Source organism: Halichoeres trimaculatus, unplaced genomic scaffold (assembly GCF_033239565.1).
Source record: "Halichoeres trimaculatus isolate MK-OKI-2021-1 unplaced genomic scaffold, fHalTri1.1 fHalTri1_scaffold_23, whole genome shotgun sequence".
Lineage (NCBI taxonomy): Eukaryota > Metazoa > Chordata > Actinopteri > Labriformes > Labridae > Halichoeres > Halichoeres trimaculatus.
The window spans coordinates 4764235-4788060 of record NW_027437201.1 but is presented as its reverse complement, the minus strand read 5'-3'; the positions used below and the strand labels follow the sequence as shown (position 1 = coordinate 4788060).

The following is a 23826-nucleotide window of genomic DNA, read 5'->3' as shown; positions in this document are numbered from 1 at the left end:
TATGTCAAAAATCAGAAATATGTATGTATAACCTGGTTTAGGGGAATTTTTGTAAGTCTTGTGGAAAATAACCAGTTAGGATCAGCACTTGACATTACACATTCTTATACTTACTAATTTTTATTTCTCAATGTTTTAAATGCTGATAATCGCAGACAATGTTTTAATCCCAGATAAACTACAGAATATCAATATAAAAAAAATAAATATTTTGAAATACAAAACAAAACAAAAAAAGGAACAAAAGAGTAAACAAAAGCTGCAAATCAAAAAGTCAGACATCAGGGCGCTGGTATTACCTAAAGGTAATGTCTTGTGCCCGATGAGGTTAGCCCTCTAGTGGTCGACCTGAGTATGAATCCAGCCTGCAATCACTTTCCGATATTTGAATTACCCACTCTGACTCTGTGTCCTTCTCTGTCCACTGTCGATCTCTCAGAGTTGAAGCATTAAAAGCTCCCCAAAACTACTTTTATTGGCATCATTAAAGCTTCTGTAAGGGATTTCTGGTTTCTGTCAACATTGGCGCCCCCTGTGGCCAAACTGCTAGTTTTGTCTAATACCCAATGACAACAAAAAATTAAATAAATAAGAAATCCTCCCCTCCCTTTCTTTTTAAAGTCAAATGTATCTTATTTATTAGTCTTTCTGTTTTGTTGTAACTGTTTTAGTCAAGTATTCAGTCAGGGTTAGGCCACGAGCTGGGAAAGGGGGAGGGTTTGCATTACACGTAAGTCAAAGGGATTTTTTTTTCTTCATTTTTTTCTGTACTTGTCTGGATGTCCTGGGTTTTTTCATTTCTACCACTGTTGAAAAAAACTCCTGAAAAATATCCAGTCAGTAGTTTTGGTAGATAAACAAGATGTAAATAAAATGAGCATTTTGTTCTTTTGACGAAAACTGGCACCATTTTTTCAAACTGTGATTTTTTAGGAATCTGCCTCTTTCCTCCAGAAAGAAAATCTTTCAGGTGACTCTTAGCTCCACCTGTGTTTCCTTGGATAATTGAATAATGTAGCCATTGGCATTAAATTACTTTAAGGCCTCCTCTCTTTTAAACACTGTCTTTAGGATGGGAACAGGTGTTTTTTTTCAGTCTGAGAGTTCTGAATAAAATAAAGACAGACCTTTACCTTTATAAGACATTCATACAAGGAGCTGTTGTATCCTCTACATGTAATATTCCTGTTGAACTGTAAATATCTCAGTATTTAGTGGGTTTGACTTTTTGGTAGAAGCTCCAACAATGTGAGTGTGCCGGTGCAGCCCGACATAAATAAGTCCTCCCTCAGTCTGCGGCTCTTAAGTAGCAGCGCGTCAGGCCATTCTTCTCACAGTTTTAGCGGTGCAATGGTCCATGCGCTTCCCTCACAGTGTGTTTAGAAGAGGAGCCTCCATGTCTGCTCAGTTGTGCCTGCTTTACCAACACTATTGATTGCAGGTGATGTTCTGGACAGAGTCCATCTGACCTCTGGAGGGGCTTAAATACATCATTGTCCAGAGAGAGACCTCCTGAGACTGTGTGTGTGCACCTAACAGACACACTGATAGAGTGGCAACAAAAAAGTCAGCAGGACACGTGGATAAGCACTTCTCACTGCTTCTCAGAGCTCTGCAAAATCTAAAAATACAGCCGCAGGACGGACGCTGAATGAGAGTGGATCTTCAATTCGCCTGTTTTCAACTTTTAAAGGGGATAAAAAAACAGTCCTTGCGTCTTCGTGTTTGTGTCACATCCCGAGTCTGTTCACTCAGACAATCCTTCCCTCCTCCTGTCATAATCATGTGATCTGCTCCTCCCGTCGCCTGGCTGTGAATTCTAATTGGCGTTATTAATCAGCAATCATGTTAACACTCTCACTAATCTGTGTGGCAAGCTCCTGCTCCATACACACCTCAGAGCCATTGATGGAAATCCAATGAGACATAGGTTTACCTGCCATGAAAGTACCTGAGCAGCAGCCATCATCAACACTCTGTGTGGGGGGGTGAGGGGGGAGGGGTAGACTTTAAATTAATTAACATCAGACCTCTTGTAGCTCTGCATTTCTGTAAACAAACAGTTTAATACAGGCTAATTAATTAGATATGCTAAGCATTCTTTCGGTTGCTGCTGCTGAGCTTTGTTCTTCTAGTTTCACTTTTGGGGGGGTCAGTTTGTGAATCGATCTTGGGTCAGTCTTTAAAAAAATGCAGCACATGATTAATTACCTTTTTTTAACTTGGAGCTAAACTTACAGAGCCGATGTTTTCAAGCATATGTTTTAAATTGCAAAAGAATATATAAAAATAAAAAAAAGATTCAGTTAGAATTCAACTGTTGCAAGATTATTAAAGCTACTGTGTGAAACATTTGCTTCTGTCAATTTTTGGTGCCCTCTATGGGCAAAATGGTCTTAGTTTTTTTTTTTTCTTGACAAAAGGATTCATCCTGCTCTCTTTAATAATCAAAATAAACCCTTGTTAGGAATTTTTGTCAATTTATGAATCAAAGCTTTGACAGCAGCATCCCTTGGACTTGCACCTACCCCCTGCCAGACTTAACAGAAATTAAAGAAAACTGAAAAGAAAGACTTTCGTTTTGCTTTTTCGTGGGTTTCATTTGTTTTTTAAGCCCATAAAGAGGTATCCGTGTTAATTTGAACCTGTTTCACAACCAGCTGAAAACTTCCCACAGGAGCTTTAAATATATCAGTCTTTTGGCAGCGCTTGTATTTATGTGGCTCTCTACACGAAACTTTAAAATTTAGTTTCTTTTTAGTTTAATTTCTCAAACCATGCAAAAAAAAACAAAAAACATTTACATTAGTTTCAATAATCCAACTGAAATAACGTCTGAGTTCAGTGGTAGAAGAAGAACTGTTGGGGTCTTAGAGCGTTTTAAGTGTACGTGATAAGTTGACCCTTTGATTGAGGTCACACAAATTCACAAATTCTGTTTTTAATGCAAAACAAACAAACAAAAAAACTTATTCATGAGTTATTTCTCAGTGACACTTCTTCCAAAAACACGGCCCTGTGCACTTTCTGTTTTCCTGATTTCCATTTCATATCTGCAACACTCACGCGCTCAGCTCTGCATGATAGCAGCTCATGGGTGATGATTTTCAAATCGATTTGCCTCTCTCACAAACGAAGGGCACAAAAGGCTGAGCGATCAGTCCAAGGCTGGCTGCTTTTGGCCCCGGAGAGAGGAGAGATGCTGTTTGAGTGGAGGGCAAGCATGGCTGATCTGAATCATGAAGAATAATGTTTAGCCTGGCAGATGATTAGGGATGTTAATTTTTTTTTTTCTTTTGGAGGAGAGGGAGGGGGGCTGGGGGGTTAAAGGGGGCCGGCTCTTGGTGATGTCACATTGGCGATTCGAACAATCTGGCAGGGCCGATTCCTGGCGAAATGCTGCTCAATTTGCTGGGGCTGCTGCTCCATTTGCCTGTTAATGAGCACTGTTGTTGGAGGTACCCATGTGTGCCATGTCAGGAGGCGAGCAGGCAGCACCTTCACCTGACGCTCTGACCACGCAGGGGGAAAAAATGGCTGCAGCTGTGACAGATGTTTGCACGGTTCTGGGGAGAGAGCCACGGGAGAGCTTTACAGTCAGAGGGCCGGGACAGATCCTGGACAACAACTGCTACAAGGAATCAGTTCTCAGTCCTAAATGTGACTGAAGTCAGCATAAAAATCTGATTTAAGGTTCAACCGATTAAAACGGTTACTTGAGCTGTTATTAAACCCCTTCTTGATGTGTGATCTGGAGGGTGGAGCTCTCAGAGGATGGATGGTTGGGGTGGACTCATCACATCACAGCATGGCAACACCACTTAATCACCAATGAAGGGGTGAGATCTCCATGGTTCACGTCTGTTGATCAAAATCAGGATTCACTGTTGGGGTTGCCACAAAACTGTCCGCCACTGTAGAAACTTCTGTTCCTTTTAGGATTTGGTGGAACCAAACCAGAAAGCAGATCACATGGTATGGCAACCTCAGAACGACAAACAACAGCCAAATCAGCCAACCCCTTTAACTGGCTAAAGTCACAAGATGGAAAATGTGTCAGGATATATGAATGCCCCTAACCCTGTCATGTGACCCCTTGCTGTTCTCAAAATCAGTCAAGATCAATTAAAACTTGCTTGAGCTGTGTAATCCATCACTGTAAACACTGACGAATAAAATCAAATATAATGCAGTGAAGGATTCAGAAACTATGCTGGATTAATTTTATACCATTACGAAATCAATGGAAATCAATCACTGCATGAACCGTAGAAAATAACACATAACTTGATGCTGACTTGGAAAATGTTCTGGTGGAAGCATTAACAGTACCAAACATGGTGGGCCACAAGGTACCCACCTTCAAATCAACTCAATACAATGCAAACTTATGCCTTACCCGTAGCTTTTATCTAAATGAACAGATGGGTTGAAAAACATGGAAAATCTAAAAATTGGAACCAGGGTTGCAAAGTGGCAGAAAATTCCCAGTAAATTTCAAGAAACTTTCCTAGCTAGGGAAATGTGTTTTAAATTGTTTGATCAAAACTTCCTTGACTTGAAGTTGTTTTCGGGCGTTGCCTTTAATGATCTTGTGCTGTGGACATCATGCACTGAGCATGTAAGGAGTGTAGCCACAGTAGTCCTGCAGTCAGCAAAGTGCTGCTATGTGATCAAGGTACCTCATAGATATTCAAGTCAACTTGTATTAAAGTATACAACAAAATACTTACTCCAACTTCAAGTTCTTCATTAAAAACCCAACTTACCTCCATAAATTCTTAGAATTTTGCAACCCAATATGTGTATTTCTGCTATGAAGTTGTGCATTTATACATGTGGCTCTATGGGGATTGGCCCACTTTTGGGGCCAGCCTCAAGTGGTCACTTGAGGAACTGCAGGGTTTTTTTGTTTTGTTTTCTTGTTTGTTTTTTTTTGTCTTTTTCTTGTTGTTTTCGTCATTGGCTTTATTGTTCATCACAGGAGGTTGCTGATTGGGCAGAAATCTTTACTTGAAAACAGTCTTTTTTCCAACTGCATATCTCTGGGAACTAGCTATTTTTTAATGAAAAAAAACACAATATTTGGTAGGACATTTCTCTTGTTTATCTTCGTATACATATAGGTTAGAATTTAGTCTGCTGTGTATGGTGGCCGGTGGGTGTCAGACGATTTGCAAAAGCTACAACACAGATGCAAAAAGCTACAACACGGATGCAAAAAGCTACAACACGAACACAAAAGCTACAACACAGATGCAAAAAGCTACAACACGGATGCAGAAGCCACAATGGAAGTTAAATGAGGTAAGTAATCCCGACGGTCACAGAAAAGTTGCAAAAGTAAGTAAATGATTGTCTTTTTAACTTCATCTATGATAGATAAAGCTTCATAGGGGTCTTGCCTTGTAATACCCTGTAAAGTACTTATATTTCTGTATTTACTGGAAAAATACGTCATCTTATATTTAGCTTTATAAATCAATAACGTCAGCATTAAAGCTATATTTATTATAGCTGAGGGTAAAAAAGAGAACAATCATTTACTTACTTTCACAACTTTTCTGTGTCCATTTGGAAAACTGTCCTCTTAACTTCCGTTGTGGCTGCACTTCTGTTGTGTTGTGGCTTCTGCATTCATGTTGTAGCTTTTGCAAATCGGCTGACACGTACCAGCCACCGTAGTTGTCACCAGTTATATCACATAAAAACAGCTTGAATGTTAAAAAATGTTCTGAAAATTTCAGAATAAGTTACCTTCATTTTTGACACCTTAATGCTTTATTTATACAGACAGCCAGAATTTCCTTAATTCTTCTTTGACTTATCTAAGTATCTCTTTCATCCCTGGTGCCTGCACTGATACATGTCTCATGCTGCCCACTCTGAGCCTTGTGGGATAGGAGAGGCCTCTGAGTCAGGATGAAAGTTGCAGGTTGTTGTGGTTATTTATTGACACCTCAGTGTGAAATGTGCCAATATCTCTGCTGTACATTGTAACACGACTCTACAGTGCATCATTACACAGATCCATAAAACAGACAGGCAACCAGACCAAAACTTTCCTGACAAATGCTCTGATCTGAGATAAGTATAAATACGCTGTAATTCAGCAAGGTTTCATGCCTGGTTAAGCATGTACATCTTTTTGGCGGCACGCTAACTGATATTACTTTAGTGCAATATTTCAGAGCAGGAATTAGCTCTGATGTGTGAGCAGACCCGGATTGGACCGGCTCTCCAAACTGTCGTGTGATTATATCGAGATAGATAGAGGAAGTGGTGCACAAAAACTCTCCCACAATCTACAAGCTGTCCTGGCAAATTTAAATACGCCTCAGAAAAAAAAGGCGCTCAAAAACAAATGGGGGAATTATTCTGCGATGTTTGTGCTGCTGGAAAATAGGTAATAGACGCCCCGAGAGTGTTTTTGGAGGCAGTTTGTTTTCTGTCTGATTACTAAATCCAGGCTTGATATACAGATGTAAATATGCTGCTAAAAAGCCCCCTCCTCCTCCTCCTCCTCCTCCTCTTCATCCCCTCCCTCTCTCTCCTCCTCCATCTGGCACACAATAGTTTAAAATTCTTAATCCATGAGCAACCATTGAACATTAGTGAATTGCAAATTACAGATGTTTTACTGTCTCTGCCTCTTCTTTTTTTCCCTGTTTTGATCTGTGCATCCCACTGTCACTCAGTGTCGCGCACGCATCCCTCGCTCCCCTGCATTCATTAGACGCCCCGTGCCATCATGGCACCATATGACACTGTCATCATTTGGTAATTAAACCTTTGCTCGTTTAAATATGAAAAGCTGGCAAGGGTGGGATCATAAACAATGTTGCGCAAACCAGATTTTCCGGGGCTAAATGAGAAGTCGAGCGACATCGTGCCAGAGATTGATTTTTTTTTTTTGTCTGTCTTCAGTTGCAGGAAAATGAAAAACAAAGTGGTGCCAAACATATCAGACTGTCTCACATTTAAATTCATAGAGACACTTTGTTTAGAGCACTTTAGGAAAACAAACTGAGGGGAAGTGTTGAATGCTGTGAACGTTACAAAGGAGGCACATTCAGGGGGTGGATGTGGGAAAAAGTGGCGTTCCAATGGAAAGGGCTTTTACTTTGAAATGACATTTTAACACCTTCACCTCAAAATGAAACCATTTTTTTTTTCAAATCCAAAACAGGCTGTTTTTATTTTTATTTATTTATCTTTTTATTTATTTATTTATTTTTTTATTCATTTATTATTTTTTTATTTTATTTTATTTTATCTCTTTTTTTTTTTTTTGGGGGGGGGGGGGTATTTTGTTTTGTTTTTTGTTTTCGAAAAAAAAAAGAAAATCTTGCATTTAAAATCTTCTACAAAATTAGTTCAACTCGAAAGACACTAATTATTATAATTATTCTTTTGCTTGAAAACACGACTGTAACAGCCTCAAAACAAAATTATTTTGCCTGGCTAATCAAATCATGCTCTGAAAATTGATAGCTTTTTGATTTTTCAGAAAAATTGAAGAAAATTAGCTCTTTGGTGGTATCGCTTTTTTATGTTTACAAGTAAGCCAGATGTTTTACACAATTTACAGCAGCTTAAGTATGGAAAAGATAGAATAATTCACTTTTTTTGCTTACGGTCCATGACTTCATTGAGAGAAAAAAAAAGCAGTTATTTTATTTATTTATTTAATAAAATGCTTTCTGTCGTATTCAAATTTTTGAAAATGTCTAAATCAACTGGTGCTTAATTCCATATCTAATTTTTTTTATTGTAGTTATGTCTTATCCTCATTTATCCCTACAGATTACTACCCTTAGGACCTGAATGTGGACACCATGACCATCTTTAGGCTCTAGAATCAAAATACAGCATCCCTGCTCCCCTCCTCTATCCTCTTAACACACTTCTGAGCTCCATCATGTTGCACCAGCAGACAATAAAACCTCCTCTCTGCCCGAGGACAACAGCACCGTCCTCCAGATCCTCATCTACATCCACACAGGCCTCCATCACTGTAGATTTAACCAAACAGCAGCAGAGAGGGAGGAATGCCCGAACCATTACAAGCCAAACTACTGTCTTTTTATTACCACTAAACAATCTTCCCTCGGAGCCGTCCTTTAGCGTTCCTCGGTGAGAAAAGTGTGTGGGAGGAGGCCGTTCCCTCACATTATGGCTCTCCATAGATCAAGGTCACAATTTTCATGATCATTACACCACTGAAGGTGACAGGAAGCATTTACAGAAGTGATCAGGAGCTTATGTGGGAGCTGCTCATCCGTAGATTTCTGGGGGAGAGGGAATATATGTGTACACACACACACACACACACACTCGCAGACACAAACTAATCAGCAAATCACACTGCGCGGCTGATATCACATCCTCGTTATAAAGGAGACAACTGGAGACAAAGGAGGAAAAGTGAAGGAACAAGGGGAGAATTAAAGAAATCAACATTTGTGGCTGAAAGGAGGAAACTGCTGCATTATGCATTCAGAGGCTGCCATAGGCCAACACATGTCAGCGGCTCAGTGGACACAAGCTCTGCTTCCCGTATTGCTGACATGTGATTTGAAGCTGTTGGCTGTCTGGTTGGGACACAGGCAGCTGGCGGGACACCTAGGAGCTGCCTCGGGGTGATCTCTGCTACACACACACACACACACCCACACACAGAAGGAACCAGACGTCAGCTTCTCCCACGGTGCACAAAGGGCCTTATGGGAGGCTAGTTGTTTTTGGAGTAAAGTATTTTCAGTTTTCTATGTAAATGTGTTTAAAGCTCCTGTGAGGAACTTGTGTTGATTTTGGCGCCCCCTGTGGAGAAAAAAAGAAAGCTTTGTTTTCTGACATACCATCTTCACCCTGCTTTCTACCCCTTACTCAGGAGTTATTAAAAATTACAAAACAAAAACTGACAATCCTTTTTATATGTGTCAACTTTGTTTTTGGAGTCACAAAGAAACTCCAGGGTTATTTCCATTTTGTTTCACAAAGGGTGAAAACTCCTCACAGGAGCTTTAATGACTTTCGTGACTTAGTCTGGTTCTGTTCAAGGTTTCTGCCTGTTTAAAGGGAGTTTTTGCTTGTCAATGTTTCAAGCAGCTGGCTTCAGAGGCAGCTTCTAGGTCTATTTTTTCTTCTTTGCCCATTCACTGTTCTTTTTTTTTATTCCAGTTTCTTCACACATACTGTTGTTGGAAAATCATTCTGGTCTTACCTGAGGTTTCTGCCTATTCACGAAAGACCTTGAATGCTACAGTTGCCTAGTGCTTGCAAGATTGGCAACTTTCCTTTGCTCAATTACACCTTGTAGGCCGTCGTGCTGGAGCAGGTAGCTGTCCACCTGTAAGTGTGGTTGTGCCCAAGGTTTCTACCTTCTCAAGGAGGCTTTAAGGTGTGTTTTGTGCAGCACGAATCATTTATTAAATTTCATATTTCTACTTTGCATCACGTGAGAGGTCCCTATAAGCCCCTACAGACGAAGGACAGGCCACTAATAGTCTTGGTTTGCCTCTTCCAACCTCTTTCTGGCTTCACTTTGCTTCAGACAGACAGCCGTCCACCAATATATCCTGTTCTACCTGAGGTCTCTAACTTGCATCATTAAGTTCCACTGCTTCCAAGGGCTGGATGACGGTGAAGTAATGCTGGTTTTCTGTAAATAATGCAACAAAGAGAAAAGTCTAGACTGGCTTGAAAAGAAATATTGTGATTTGGTGCCAAAAGAGTTAAAACTGAGCGTTGAATTTAAAATACTTAAAGATAAATTTTAAAAAAGTTGACTTCTCAACTGAGAAAAAGTGGCTCCTCTTCTCCTACAATTAATATTCTCCACTTTAGTTCCAATGCCCTTAAAATTCTTACTGTAAAGCCTCCAACCAGAGGGGCACACATTTAACTATTCATGTGGAAACTTTGATGGGAGGAGAAGGGATTTAGCCCGAGTTCCCAGTACAATAAATGCAACACAGAGAGAATACTTCTTTTTTTGAAAATGACAAGATACAGACCTATTTTTAATCCGGCAGTACTGCGGGGCATATTTAACAATTACTCTCAAATCTGCATAATGAATGAGGAGCAGGAGTGTATTTTTAAGTCTTTATTCCCCAACTTGATGTGAATGCATGAAAGGTGAGGAGACGTGTATGAAATGTTATGAATAATACTTTGTTGACAGGGAAAAAAGAAATAGTATTCTGAGCTTATTGTTATACTAATAACTATTAAAATAATCATAATTGGATGTGTTTTTATATTTGGGGCTTCTTCCATGTTTAAATGCAAATGAGATGTTAATTTTTCTTAATGATTTGCTGTACCTGAGGCATGGAAGAGCTCAGAAACTCAACTGTCTGACTGCTCTTGTGCTCAGGGTATGAAAAGTAATTTAACAAAGTGTTTTCCAATCAAAGTAATGTAACCTGATTTCACTTTCATTTGGATCTTTAATCCAATACAAAAATCACAGGAACCACTGGCTGACTGCTTGATGACGGGACGGATCATGAGCTGCACAGGCAGCACTGAAACACTGAAGAAAGAAGACAAAAGCAGATTCTAGGTAGACGTTTTTTACAGTGTGGAGGTGAAAGAGCTTCCTGTGTGTGTTTTATCATCTGATATACGATCCTGACAGCTGTAAAGCTCGGCGTTGACTTTTACGTCTGTTCTTAATTTTTGATGCTCTTCCTTCAAAGAAGGTAAACGGTGAAGATGGCGGCATTAAGGTGACGCATTTGAGTGCAAATAAGTAGGCTGCTCGTGGAAAATGAGATATGGAGAGACGTCGAATTAAGGTAAAAATGGAAACCACAAAACAAGACTACTTTGTTTTAACGTTGGAGTTTATATTTTCCAGCTCTAAAAATGCTACTCAACTTTTAGCTAACTTTTATTTTGAATCAAAACGAAAGAAAGCGAATGTGCAGACGTTATATTTTATGAGTTTCAGATGAGGGGGCGTCATTTTTCCCCAGACATAACATATTTTCTTTACTTTATTTTTTGCGGAAATTAATTTTATTTATGTAGCCTATTTCTACTTTGGTTCAGGTAGGCTGTATGAAATAAGTAGAAAAAGGTCAATTAATTACATCAAACTGGCTTAATTTCTGAGGAGATAAGATTTATTAATAAAGAAAAATAAATCTGGCTGAAAATACTGTAAGTCATTCAAAAAATATGAGCACTTTTCGTCGAGTTTATGAAAATCCGCGCGTGCTTACATCCATACGTCACGTGAAAGAGGAAGTTTGTAACTGCGTCATACGGAAAAACAGAGTCAGCAACGACACTGAGGCCCAAATAATCACCCATAATATAGAGGGCAAAAAAGGTAAGGAGGGAGGGGGTGCTGGGGTTGACTCTACTCTACAAATAAATAAATAAATAAAAAACATCACAGAAAAAAAAAAAAATCACGGATCACATTCTAATTTTACATCTAACGAGGAGGGGGATCAATGGAAACAGTTTAATGATCCAATTAATTATGGGCAAAATTAAAAGCAAGTGCAAAATCAATCCTTCACGGTGAGGAGGATGGAATCAGATTGATGCTCCATCTGTTCACACTGTGTGAGCCAGAGTGTGTGTTACCTCTGTGCTGGAGCACAAGACAAACTAAGTTGCACTTACACAAGCTGAGGAAACGTTAAAAGGTGGTAAGTTTGGGGATCTGTCGTGTGAATAGCTTTTTAAATTGTTAAATCACAACACATTTATAATATTGCCCGTTTCAAGAAAAAAATAGTTGAAAATGTCATACAATTAATGCACCTGCAAATGCTGTCCAATTTGTTTGATTGCCTCGTGAATATAATATGTTAATATTTTTTATACTAATTTAGTTTCCAAAAAATATTTCCAAAAACGCCATGAATTCTTTATAAAATAATCCGAATGTCTTGAACCTCCCCTCCTAAAAATCCAAAAGGATTAATAGTCAACTTACACCCAGTGCTGTCAGCTCCCCTCAGCAGGGAAACTCTGATCGATTGGTGACGTCGGAATACCGCGAGACAACAGCAGTCACGAGAGGTGGAAGAGAAAAAAAAAACGCCAGTGACACCTCTCCTACCTCAAATGAAAGTTCACCACCACCACCTCTACCTCTACCCTGACGCCTCCATCATCCTGCCCGGGCTGCGTGAGCTGATGCTCTGCAGGAGGAGCTGCCGGACCCTCGGCGGTGCTGCTTCCTCCCCCCTCTTCCCTCTCCCCTCCTGTGTGCACAGGCCATTAGGAAGCGGGGCAAAAGATAAATGGCTCTCTGTCAATACATTACACCTTCTCCTAATGGGTGCACGCAGGCTCCAAAAACATTTTTGCAAACTCTTGGCATGGAGTGACGCCGTCTTAAGTACTGTGGACGTGAATCAGACTGCAAATGAAGCAGAAATTTTCGAAGTGCATTCATTTTTTTCCCGACGTTTGCAATTATAATATTAAGCGTAAATACGCAGAAAACGAGGTGATAATTGATTCAGTCTTTGCCCCGTTTGAAGCCTTTTAGCAGCACTTTGACCTCTGGGTTGTGGCACAAGAATGGAGCAGCCTCCATCTCCAAAAAGAGAAAGGTTATAGGTTACACACAGCCCCGTCTGAGCGCACGTGCTCCCCAAACACAAAGCCAACACGCGCAAACGATGTATTCTTTATTCTCCGAACAACAACTTCAGCATTTTGCTTAATTTCTGCAGAGAAGGGGGATCAAAACGTAGGGAGCAGGAGGGCACAGGAGAGGGAGGATGTGATGATGATGGTGGTGGTGGTGAAGAAGGTGGGGGTCTCAGAGAGAGAAAGAGAAGGAGAGAGGGAGAAAAAAAAGAATGTAGCTTTAAGGGAAATGTGCAGCCGGCTGTGAAATTACAGCCTATAGTGCTACATATTGTACCAGAAGCTCACTCCAAAAACAGTAACAAAAAGAGAAATCATCCCCTAACCTGACCAGGAGGCAGAGCACGAGAGGAGGCCGTCTGCCCCGGAGAGGTGACCCCCTCCCGCCAAGAAAATAGTGCCAAATAGGTAGCGAGAGCGCATGCATAAAAATAAAAAATAGAGAGTTACCCTCTAGTTATAATTATTATTAAGTATCAATTATGTGGAGTGGTAGGAGGGATAGAAGTGGCCGGAAGTGGAAGTCGAGAAACAGTAATGGTGATTTGGTTTGTAGCCAATAAAATGGAGGTAAAGAAATTTCAAACAATTTGGCCAAATTATCATTTTTTTTAATTTTTTATTTAATTCGGCCTTCAATTTGATTTTTAGAATATTGAAATGTAACTTAAACGACATGGTTATTTTGTTATTTATGAAATTTTTGGGGGGTGAGGAGGAGTTTTGTTGCTGTTTTTTTATTTTTTCACAGACCTTTTTTTAAATTGATACACAAATGTATTTTGTTGAGCTTTTTTTTCATTTAATTAAGTCATTTTCCAAGAAAAATATACATTAATAAATTAAAATTTTATCTGATTTAAAAAAATACATTTTGATGAAAAAAAAATATTTTTCTTTACATTAACAGGAAACAAAACGGTGAACCTAAATTTTATTTAAAACGCATTTTTTTAATCTAATTTCCTATTCAGGTGATTCTGCTAAACAAATAAAGAAAAAAAAAGAAGAAAAAAATCCACCTCTTTAGTTTCTTTTATCATTCCTCACGTGTTTTTCCCTCCATGTTTTTTACTCTCCACATTGACCAGACGCGCTCAAGTGCACCTCAACTTTTACTTTTTTTCTGTTTAGACACACTCTCTCCTCCAGCCACCCCCACGTTTGAGAAACTATACAGCGCCATCTACAGAAGCTGCGCGGCACTGCTGCTGTGAAGATCAGCCTCACCTCCAACCTCCATCCAATCCAGCACCACAGCTCCCAGTTTGGACCAGAGCAATCATCACACCATCAGCGTCATGAGAGAAGGTCGATACAGTCAGAATCGGTAAGGTAGAGAAAAAAACGTTTTTATACTTTGAAATCAGTAAGAAGCGTGTAAGGATGTGAATAAAGGCTGAAAGGCCTCAGAGCTGACATAAGTCATGAGTTTATAAAAATAAAATGAAAGAAAAAAATAATAAAACTCAGAAGATGGAGTTTCAGCCGTGTAAGGATGAGAACTGTGCGCACAGATATTCTGTAAGAGGCTGTTATTCCGCGTTACAAAGGGAAAAAGATCTGAAAAGGACACAAATTTAAAAAATAATCTGTATTTCATTGATTCAAAACTTCCAGTGAGAGCGCGAATAATTCACAGCTGTTATAATGTCTAATAAAGTCCGAATCCATTCCTTATTTATCTCCCTCCCCTTCCTGCCGCCGTGTCACAGCCACAGACCTCCTCATTTGGACCCCAAGTTTTTTTTTCCTGTTTTTGCGTTAGCGAATCACAAAGTGTTGGCATCTATTGCCTTTGTCTGACAAGTCATCCATATAAGCAAAAGGGGGGTCTGCAGAGGGGAGGAGAGGGGAGAGAAAGGGGGAAGGAGGAGGAGGAGGGGAGGGAGGGTTGCAGCTTTTAGAACCACAGACACAGAGAGAGGCTTCATTCCCAGCCCCAGATCCAGCCTAACGCATCCAGCGCGAGAGAAACCCGATGTGTGTGCTCGTGTGTGCAGCTTTTTCTGCGCCGTTTTGACGCGTGAATCCAGGCCACTCGGACTGAGGAGATACCGGGGCCCACACACGCTGGACATCGCTTCTTTCGAAACAGACACGAGATGCTGTGAGATTTTACCCCTCCATACCCTCCAGGCTCTGTAAAAATACCGACAAACTCAGCGCGGGTCGCGTTCCTGAAACAATCCTTCGGTCATGCTGCGCACCTGCCACAGCTCCTCGCGCGGACCGGACTGTTGAAGAGAAACAGAAAGGGCAACTTTTTGGGGAAGAAGTTGCCATTGAAGCAGAGGTTGGAGGGGGACAAACTCCTGAGTCCCTCCATCGAGTAGAATCACCTTTTTTTCTTCACATTTTCATCCTTGATAGGAAGGCGAAACGGCGACTTCAGTTGATTATCTGTCTTTCCTTTGCTATCCAATGGATATTCACTGCAAAGCAGACCCCTTCACAGCGATGCACCGTAAGTAGCACAACGCGAGTTCCCCTGCCACTGCAGGCTGAGCATGCATACGGGGAAAGTAACACAGAAATATTTCAATCTGTACATATATGAGAGGCCTGTAGCGGAGGGAATCGCGTGTTTAATGTGTCTTGGCGCATAAAGAAGCTAATGAAGGAATATTAAGGCGGGTATAAAATAAAAGGGGCTGAATATCTCGTATTTTGATTGCACTTTGTCTCCAATATTAAAAAAAAATTCGGTCAAAGTTCTAGCAGTGCTTCTGTAACCAAAACAGTGAGATACACAAATTAAAACTTGTAGTAAACAAAGAACAAGCGCGTGCAGGTGCTCTCTAATTTACACGTGCATCATCCTCCTATTTTCCACGCGCTATTTTCCGTGTATCAAGGCCTAATAAGTCCGAACACATTAGTTACACGTGTATTATCATATTTATTAAAATAACATTAAGTCTCCCAATCCACCTTAAGCCCACACAGTGTGCTCAGCTTGTAATTTGAGTGTAAATAATTGATGAGCTCTTCATTTGGTAAATAATTTGTAATATGAGTGATCAAAGCTCCTTTAATTATTTAGAACAGGTTTACACCGTGCAGAGAAAATGAGCGAGCTGAAACTTAATATCCAAGACGAGCCGAGGAGAAAATATGACGTCTGTGCTTCTACTAAGAGAAACTTTAAAGTCCATGAGAGTAGAAAAAAAATTAATTAATTAAATAAATAAATAAAAAACGTGTTTTATTTAATCAAACTGTAGCTGTGACACAGTATGACATAAAAACAAAGCAGGCTGGATTTAATGCAGAGGCTGGATTAGCTCCACATTAAACAGTGTGACTGAAAAATGTGTTTATTAAATAGAAATAATAAAGCTATTTACCAAAAGCAGAAATTTCTAGTTGTTTACACAATAAGGGGATAGATGTACAAACACAAATGCAGAATTAATCAAAATAATTTGTCAGCTCTTTCACAATAAAATGAGGTGCCCTCTTGCTGCTTGATCATTAAGGGGACAATTGATTTGAAATCCTCCCTCCTTGCAAACTCGTAAAATATGTTCCCTAATTTCCACAATATTTACTCGCATTAATGCTCATAAAATATTTTAATTTATCCTATTTATTGTTTTCTTAAAAAAAGAAAGAAGAGGAAATAACTTTTCCATAAATATTGTTTGATAAAATAAGGTCGTTTCTTAAAAAAAATAGACTGATTATTTGTCATTCATCTTTAAATTAATATTTTGAAACAAAAATGCTCTAGAGAAACTAGTCTCCTTTGTTTTTTCTTTAACTGAGGCATCTTTATCTCCATCTCCTCTGTATTAATAAAGGGGGGAAACACTCACCTGCGTCCTCTCCTTAACGACGTTATGTAATGTTACGGTTGTGTGTGTGCTGCTGTTGTATCCCACGTAGGGCACGGAGGTGTGAACCAGCTCGGCGGGGTGTTTGTGAACGGCAGACCCCTCCCGGACGTGGTCAGGCAGCGGATCGTGGAGCTGGCCCACCAGGGCGTCCGGCCCTGCGACATCTCCAGGCAGCTGCGCGTGAGCCACGGGTGCGTCAGCAAGATCCTGGGCAGGTGGGTCTACGGCCAAAGCCCTGCAGCTGCAGCCAGGTGGGCTGTGCTGAGTGCGAGGGGGAGGCGGAGCTGGGTCCCTGTAATACAGTTTTCATAAATCTGTTTCAGTTACCATAAAAACACATTTCAAGTTTTTTTTAACATGAAAACAGCGCTCATTTGTGGTGGATGGTTGTTTTTTATATTTTGTTTAATTTTGACATGATTTCTTTGCTGTCTTGCATGCCCTCCAGCATTTTTCTGTTATTTTAAGGGAAGTTGTATTTTAGACACAGACGCTCGTTGAAGCCGCAGTAAAAGTGAGAAGAAAACAACTTAAGCTTCATGTTTTCCTTAAGAAAAGTTTGACTCTTGGTCACTCACTTTTAGAAAAAAAAAATAGTCCCCTGAAAACCTCTCCAAAGCTGTTACGCATGGGTGTATCTTTGCGCTGAAACCAGATTAAACTGGTGTCCACCAACTGAACTGGCTCACATATACTTCAATATTTTTTTTTTTCCATTGGGGGATTTTATTTCTTTATTTTTATTCTGCAGATATTACGAGACTGGCAGCATCAAACCAGGTGTGATCGGTGGCTCTAAACCTAAAGTGGCCACGCCAAAGGTGGTGGAGAAAATCGCAGACTACAAGAGACAGAACCCCACCATGTTCGCGTGGGAGATCAGAGACAGACTGCTGGCAGAGGGCATCTGCGACAACGACACAGTTCCCAGCGTCTCATCCATTAACAGGTAGGACACAAACATTTAAATATGAGTTAAATCTGGAATTAAATTTGTTTAATTTGTGGGGAAACGACAGAATTCAGGTGTGAACACGCTGATGAAGAAGTCCAGAAGCGCTAATGAACAATCATGTGTCTGTGCCATGAGCGGAATATTGTTTGACCAAGTTCCTGCTGCCCCGCGCGCCGAGCCTGCCTGCCTGCCTTTCTGCCTGCACGCGGTCTCTGAGGTGCAATTCAATCTTTCAGACCAAACTCCCTCAACAATCAGCAGTACATCCAGGACTGAGTGAATCTGTCGAGATGAAAACCGATCAATATTCGGTGACCAGATCCCGTGGCGCTATAAAGCAGGCCAATTTTCTTTAGCACATCTAATGTGCTGCTGGAGCTGCTGCTGCTGCTGGAGCTGCTGCACAGAGACAGGGGGCTACTCTGGCTTTCTGCTGGATTTTAGTTTTAAAAAAATGCCTTGAAATAAATGGCATTAATTACTCAAATAAAGCTAGTAATGAAAAGTACACTTACTATTAAATATAACCCCTGATTTGAATCTTGGCATTAAAATTCCACTTGGTATCCTGCTGTAATTAATATTGAAATATTGACGTCGCGTTATGATGATGCGTAAAAGTGCAGCCTTAATCATGGCATAAAAACTCTAAAAATATGATTAATTATTATATTTGATATTCAAATTTAACAAGTTAACTTAAAATACATCTGTCTCAAATGTGCAGTTAGTATTAATAAAATTATTAAATAAAAATAAAAAAATAAAAAATAGCCCTATATAGGCTAGCTGTTGCTATGTGGATTTTTTCTTTCTTTTTTACCTTTAAACAATTAATTACATAAAAATGTCCTTATTAATAATGCTTGTGCACTGAATACAGTTCAAATGTGAATTTCTCTTAAAGGATTCAACCAAACACAACTGTTTTTTTTAAATATCCATGTTAGCTTAAGTTGGAAACCGCTATTTGTGCCACAAATCTATGCCTCTATGCCAATATTCAGGATTCAGTGTCAGTTTTCTCCCATGAACTAAATAACATGAAAATTCATCCTGTGAAATATCAATTCTCACCCACTTGAGTGCTCCATTTACGCTACAAGGGATCAGTTGTACATCCCCTCATAACAGGGTGAGGACTGCTATTCGTGCTCCACATCTTCACATGTGGAGTAAATTTTATAGAAATAGGAGAATTGTTATCCAAAGCCAGCTTCAGGAGGACCCAGGACACCCCCCCAACCCCCTCCCCAGCAGAGATCCCTGGTGATGAACTTTGGTTAAGAGGCACTGTTCCATAGAGCCAGCATCAGCATTACATTTTAATGAGCTGATGGGAGAGCATGGACAGCTCCACACAAGACATCTTTTAAATAGAGGAGGGGGAGAAAAAAAAGGGCTGAAGAAAATTCATTTCATGCTTCGTGGCTGCTTAAAAAGCCCCATTTAAGGAGGCTCAGACACATGTATGTGATAAATTCAAAATGTACATTAATATCATTAAAAGAGGCCTATAAAGTTCTTTTTTTCAATTCCAATTAAAGCTTTCTATTTTGAAGCAGGGGGGAGGGAGCCTTATGTGTCTTTGTTTATGTGCGAAATTAAATTGTGAATACAAAGAAGTGTAATTCTATCAGTCAAATACAGTATGAGAGCTACTTAGAATTTCTATTAAGGCTCAACGCTGATTTTTTCTCCTCTTTTTGACTGTGTGGCTGAGTGCTGCAGGCACACAATGCTGCAGAAACACAAATGCGACCACGTTTGTTTTGATTTAGCTGAGGAGGGGGGTTAATATTTCAATGCATGTTTGAATTTCAACCGCAAAAAAAAAAAAATCAATAACATCCAAAGTGTTTCAATTTTTTTTTTTTTTTTTTTTTTATAACACTTCAGATACTTTAGGTTGAGTTCAAGATTTCTGTAAAAAGGAGTTTTAAAAAGAAGTAACAAGAGGAGTTTTGGTCCAAAATCACAGCTTAACCAGTTAAGACAATTCAGAAAAAAAGGCAGAAAGGCTGGAGCCAGAGTCTTTCCACTTGGCTGATCCTGACTGGGGCCAGTGGTGGGTTTCTGTGGCAGACAGTCTGACCTCAGGACTGTTGACAAAAGAGGACGCTCCATTTAAACACCTTTCCCCCTGCATGCATTATTAAACGCTACAGAGATAGTGTTGTACTACGAGCCGGGGCCACCACAACCAACAACAAGTCCCGCTCCCCTGCTGGGAGACATAAAACAAACAAAAAAAGGAGGAGGAAAAAAAAGCTCCTCAATGGCTCTGGATATTATTGATTCAGAAGGAAAGCAATTTTAATATTTCTTCAGGGGGATTTTCTGCAACAGCCAGGTCATTAATTCATTCTCCCAAATTGCTTATTCAATATCAAGAACATGGATACCAAATAAAGTCTTTGAATTTATGTAGCCCGCTCAAGTAAGGGGTCGAATAACTGTTATGAGGCGAAGTGAAAAAAATTAAAACATCAATATGCGCTCTGTGGAGAGGTTTGTTGTTAGGTGGCTTTGCCTGCAAGGGGAGTATTTTTGTTTTTTTATTTTTATTTGTGACAGTGCTGGATTAACTCCTCTGAAGCCTTCTGGCACCTGCAGGGACATCAATATCCAAATCATTCCTTTCTTTTATGCGTGATGTGGGGAAAAAATGAAATAATTGTGTTGACAAAAGTGTGATGTGGAAAGAGTGATGGAATAAAATCAGGTTTTAGGTAAAATGTGCAAAAATATAAGACTTTAACTGGTTGCAAGTAACGTCATTGTTATCAGATTAGGTGGATTTTTAAATCTTAGGATGAGAAACATGCAACAAATAAAGTATTTGAGCTTCGATTTATCGTAAAATTTGTTTCTGCTGAAATGAAGCATGCAACAAATAGAAGGAACACAATTTGGGTTCAGTATGATGTGGGTAAAAAAATAAGGAACGCCTTTTTTTAATCCTTGGTGTTAATGAAAAAAATATGCAGATTATATCTGGATATATGTAGAAAAAAATAGAACTCTGGTTTTATGTTTTGTTTCTATTTACGCAGTCAGTGTATTTTAGTTTTTCAAATGTCTTAAAATTTAAAGGAACATTATCTGATTTTTTTCCTAAAAAGGCTCAAAGACCCCGGCTGACCCTCTTATAAATAGCCCTCGTGCCACACATGATGAATAGTTTTAAAGTTAACAAATTATTGTGACAGCTCCCTTTCTCCCCAAGTGCCATTCAGATTAAAGGAATCTAATGCTGGCGTAAGCTTGTGCAAGGCAATAAGGAACTATTGCTTTCCTGTCACATATAATTTATAGCTTTCTATTTGCATCTGTTTGCCCGTGTGACTAATCCCCAACTTTTTCTCCCCAAGCCCCGATCAATACAACCTCATCCGCACTGGCACATGCAGGGGGGGCTGCTCGGTCCTACAGAGATGTTTGATCCAGGAAGCAAAGGGCTACTATAGGGCTGCTCCCTGTGAAACCCCCCTCCCTGTACTCTGTGTGTGTGTGTGTGTGTGTGTGTGTAGGAGAGGGAGAGGGAGCTGATTAGTGTGGGCCAGGTAGAGTCAGTGAAGCTGATCATTGAGGTGAATTGATGTGATTTCATGCTTTGTTTGCAAGATCACTCAGACCAAAAGTGCAATGAAGACTTTTCTCCATACCTCACCTTTAAGGTAGAACCACTGACCAAGTTCCCTGCACGTGTATGAGCGCTGCTTTGATATCTTAATCGCACAATATCGCCACAGTAGCTACCATTAAAGACTTACAAGATCGTACTGGAGGAAGTTTGGAGAGGAGAGGAGAGGAGAGGAGAGGAGAGGAGAGGAGAGGAGAGGAGAGGAGAGGAGAGGAGAGGAGAGGAGAGGAGAGGAGAGGAGAGGAGAGGAGAGGCGGCACTAACAAGATTTCTTTTGTTCCTCAGGATCATCCGGACAAAAGTCCAGCAGCCTTTCCATCCATCTCCTGATGGGTCGTCACTGTCGACACCAGGCCATACCATAGGTAACACAGCTGATCACAGCTTAATGGAATCAGAGCTGCTTGAGCGTCTTACTGGGACTGTTGTCATAGATATAAAACTTGACTCATGTGTCAGCCAACAAATACGTGTTAGTGGACCAGTATTGAAGTCTAACACTATTTCTCTGTAATAAATACACAGTAAATTTTTGGCTTTGAATTTATAGAAAATCACAGTATGGTAGCCTATATTAAAAAGTCATGTGTACTTCAAATCGCGGTTATATCAACAGACTATCCACCTACGGTATTTAACTGTGAAATTTTAAGGTAAAATGTTGTGAAACCCTGGTAGTAATTAAATTTCACAACAATTTACGGTGCCTGTATTGATTTCAAAGTATGATTAGAAATCATAATATTAAACAGTAAAAGCCTGTTAAGTGATCATCAGGCGACAAAATCTAGTCTAAAAATATGAGGCAATGCGGAAGTTCTAAAATCTGCAGTTTATCAAGTTTCCAATTGAGTCTGGCTCCAGAAGTACCATAAACCACACACACCAAGTAAAAAAAAAAAATTCACAGCAACATGTTTACAGCCTGGTACAAACACCAGTCTGAAAAGCTAATTTCTCTAACAGCACTCACTGTACTGTTTTTTTTTTAACTCAGCAGTTTGGAAGGTACTAAGAACATGAGTTTGCCCAATCAGAGGCAGAGCTCAAATGATTGACAGGTGGGCGCCCTATAGCTGTTAGTGTGGAGGCTCAACACCTGCCCCAATATGGTCTCTGTCAATGGTTTGCTTCAAAAGTCTGTTTCAGAAACAGTTGGGTGATGTCATAGAGACTACGTCCATTTATTACACAGTCTGTGGTAATCATACAGTGATTTAATGTAAAATGTTACAGCTAAATACTATGTGATAATGGTTTACAGCGTACAGTATGTCTACTCATATATTAGTCGACTGCTCTATCGGTCGACCTATTTATATCGTCAAACAGAATATCAGTCTAACATATCAACCCAACAGAATATCATGTGACCAGTTTGCTAACCAATAAGATAAGTAAAGCAATGTTTCAATCCATCCAGATCATGTAACCCATATGTAACAGTACTTGTCGACCAATATATCAGTTTACCAATACATTAATCTAATGTATCAATCTATCAATGCCTGTTACCAATTTACCAATCATACATATGAAGAAGTGGACTGATATATTCATCTACCAATACCAGCTGACCAAAACATCAATCAACTCGGATATGTACCAAAACCAGTTAACCCATATGTGTATCCAACAGTACTAGTCAACCAATATATTGATCTACCAGTATCAGTTGACCAATACATCAATCAACGCATAAATCCCCTATATACCTAATAGTACAGTAATGTGTCATGAAATCCCAGTATTAACAAAATTTCAGGCAAATTACTAAACACTAGTACTACTACTAAATTTTCATAATTAGACTATAAACATTTCGGTTAAAAACTATTAAGTGATAATAGTGATTAACTGTTTAATTCTGCACCGCCCTAGTAATACATTACAGTGTGCAGTATGTCTACTCATATATCAGTCCACCACTGTATCAGTTTAAAAGTCTTTATATTGATCTACCGATATCAGTCAACCAATAAGTCAATCAGCAAATGTTTAAATCTATTTATAAATGGGTCAGTGAATACGTCGCGAAATGTATCAATCAATGTCTGTTACCATTTTACCAATCAATGCCATGAAGAAGTGAACTGATATTCTTATCTACCAATAAGAGTTGACCAACAAAAAACATCAGTCTTCCCATTTATTAATGGTTCAATCCAATAGATCAGTCAAAAACGTCTCAATCTACCAATGCAAATCACAAGTCTATGAGTCGACCCATGTATCAGTCGATCAACAAATAAACCAACCAATGTGTCAATCTACCAATATATCAGTACCCTGATAAAAAGGTAGCAGCATTAGTGTATATTTTTGATAATATGAGATAAAAATGCTTTTTATTCCAATGTCTGGGTGAAGAATAGAATCAGTTTGGGTAAGTTAAAATTAAAGTGACTAATTGCGATAAATGGGTTGGTGGTATAGTCGATCATTGTCTATAAGATCAACACCTCGATTGTTTCTGTGACTCAAATGTTGCTAATTTCTCTCCATCTCTATTCCAGTACCAAGCACAGCCTCTCCGCCTGTAACCAGCGCCTCCAACGACCCGGCAGGATCCTACTCCATCAATGGGATTCTGGGAATTCCCCGATCCAATGGAGAAAAGAGGAAAAGAGATGAAGGTAAGAGTTTCTCTGTGTTGATGAGGGTTTAAAAAAAAAGGAAAGGAGAGTCGTATAATCTCAGCTCAGGATTAGCACAAAGCAAATGTCTAAAATCCTCCAAAAGCTAAAAACCAA

General features: G+C 39.6%; 1 protein-coding gene across 4 annotated transcripts in view; it reads left to right on the top strand.

Annotated features, from left to right (window-relative positions):
- The first annotated feature begins 14542 nt into the window (after window positions 1-14542).
- The window catches only part of pax2b (paired box 2b), a 37791-nt gene continuing 28507 nt past the window's right edge, over window positions 14543-23826 (top strand). For 2 of the 4 annotated variants that reach the window (XM_074663876.1, XM_074663878.1), the window contains exons 1-5: window positions 14543-15097; window positions 16522-16687; window positions 17224-17421; window positions 21359-21438; window positions 23590-23709. In XM_074663876.1, coding sequence (XP_074519977.1) covers window positions 15055-15097; window positions 16522-16687; window positions 17224-17421; window positions 21359-21438; window positions 23590-23709 — 607 coding nt within the window. In that variant the 5' untranslated portion in view covers window positions 14543-15054. Of the gene's footprint in view, window positions 15098-16509; window positions 16688-17223; window positions 17422-21358; window positions 21439-23589; window positions 23710-23826 lie in introns of all 4 variants that reach the window. The other 2 variants (XM_074663875.1, XM_074663877.1) reach the window with 1 other exon arrangement.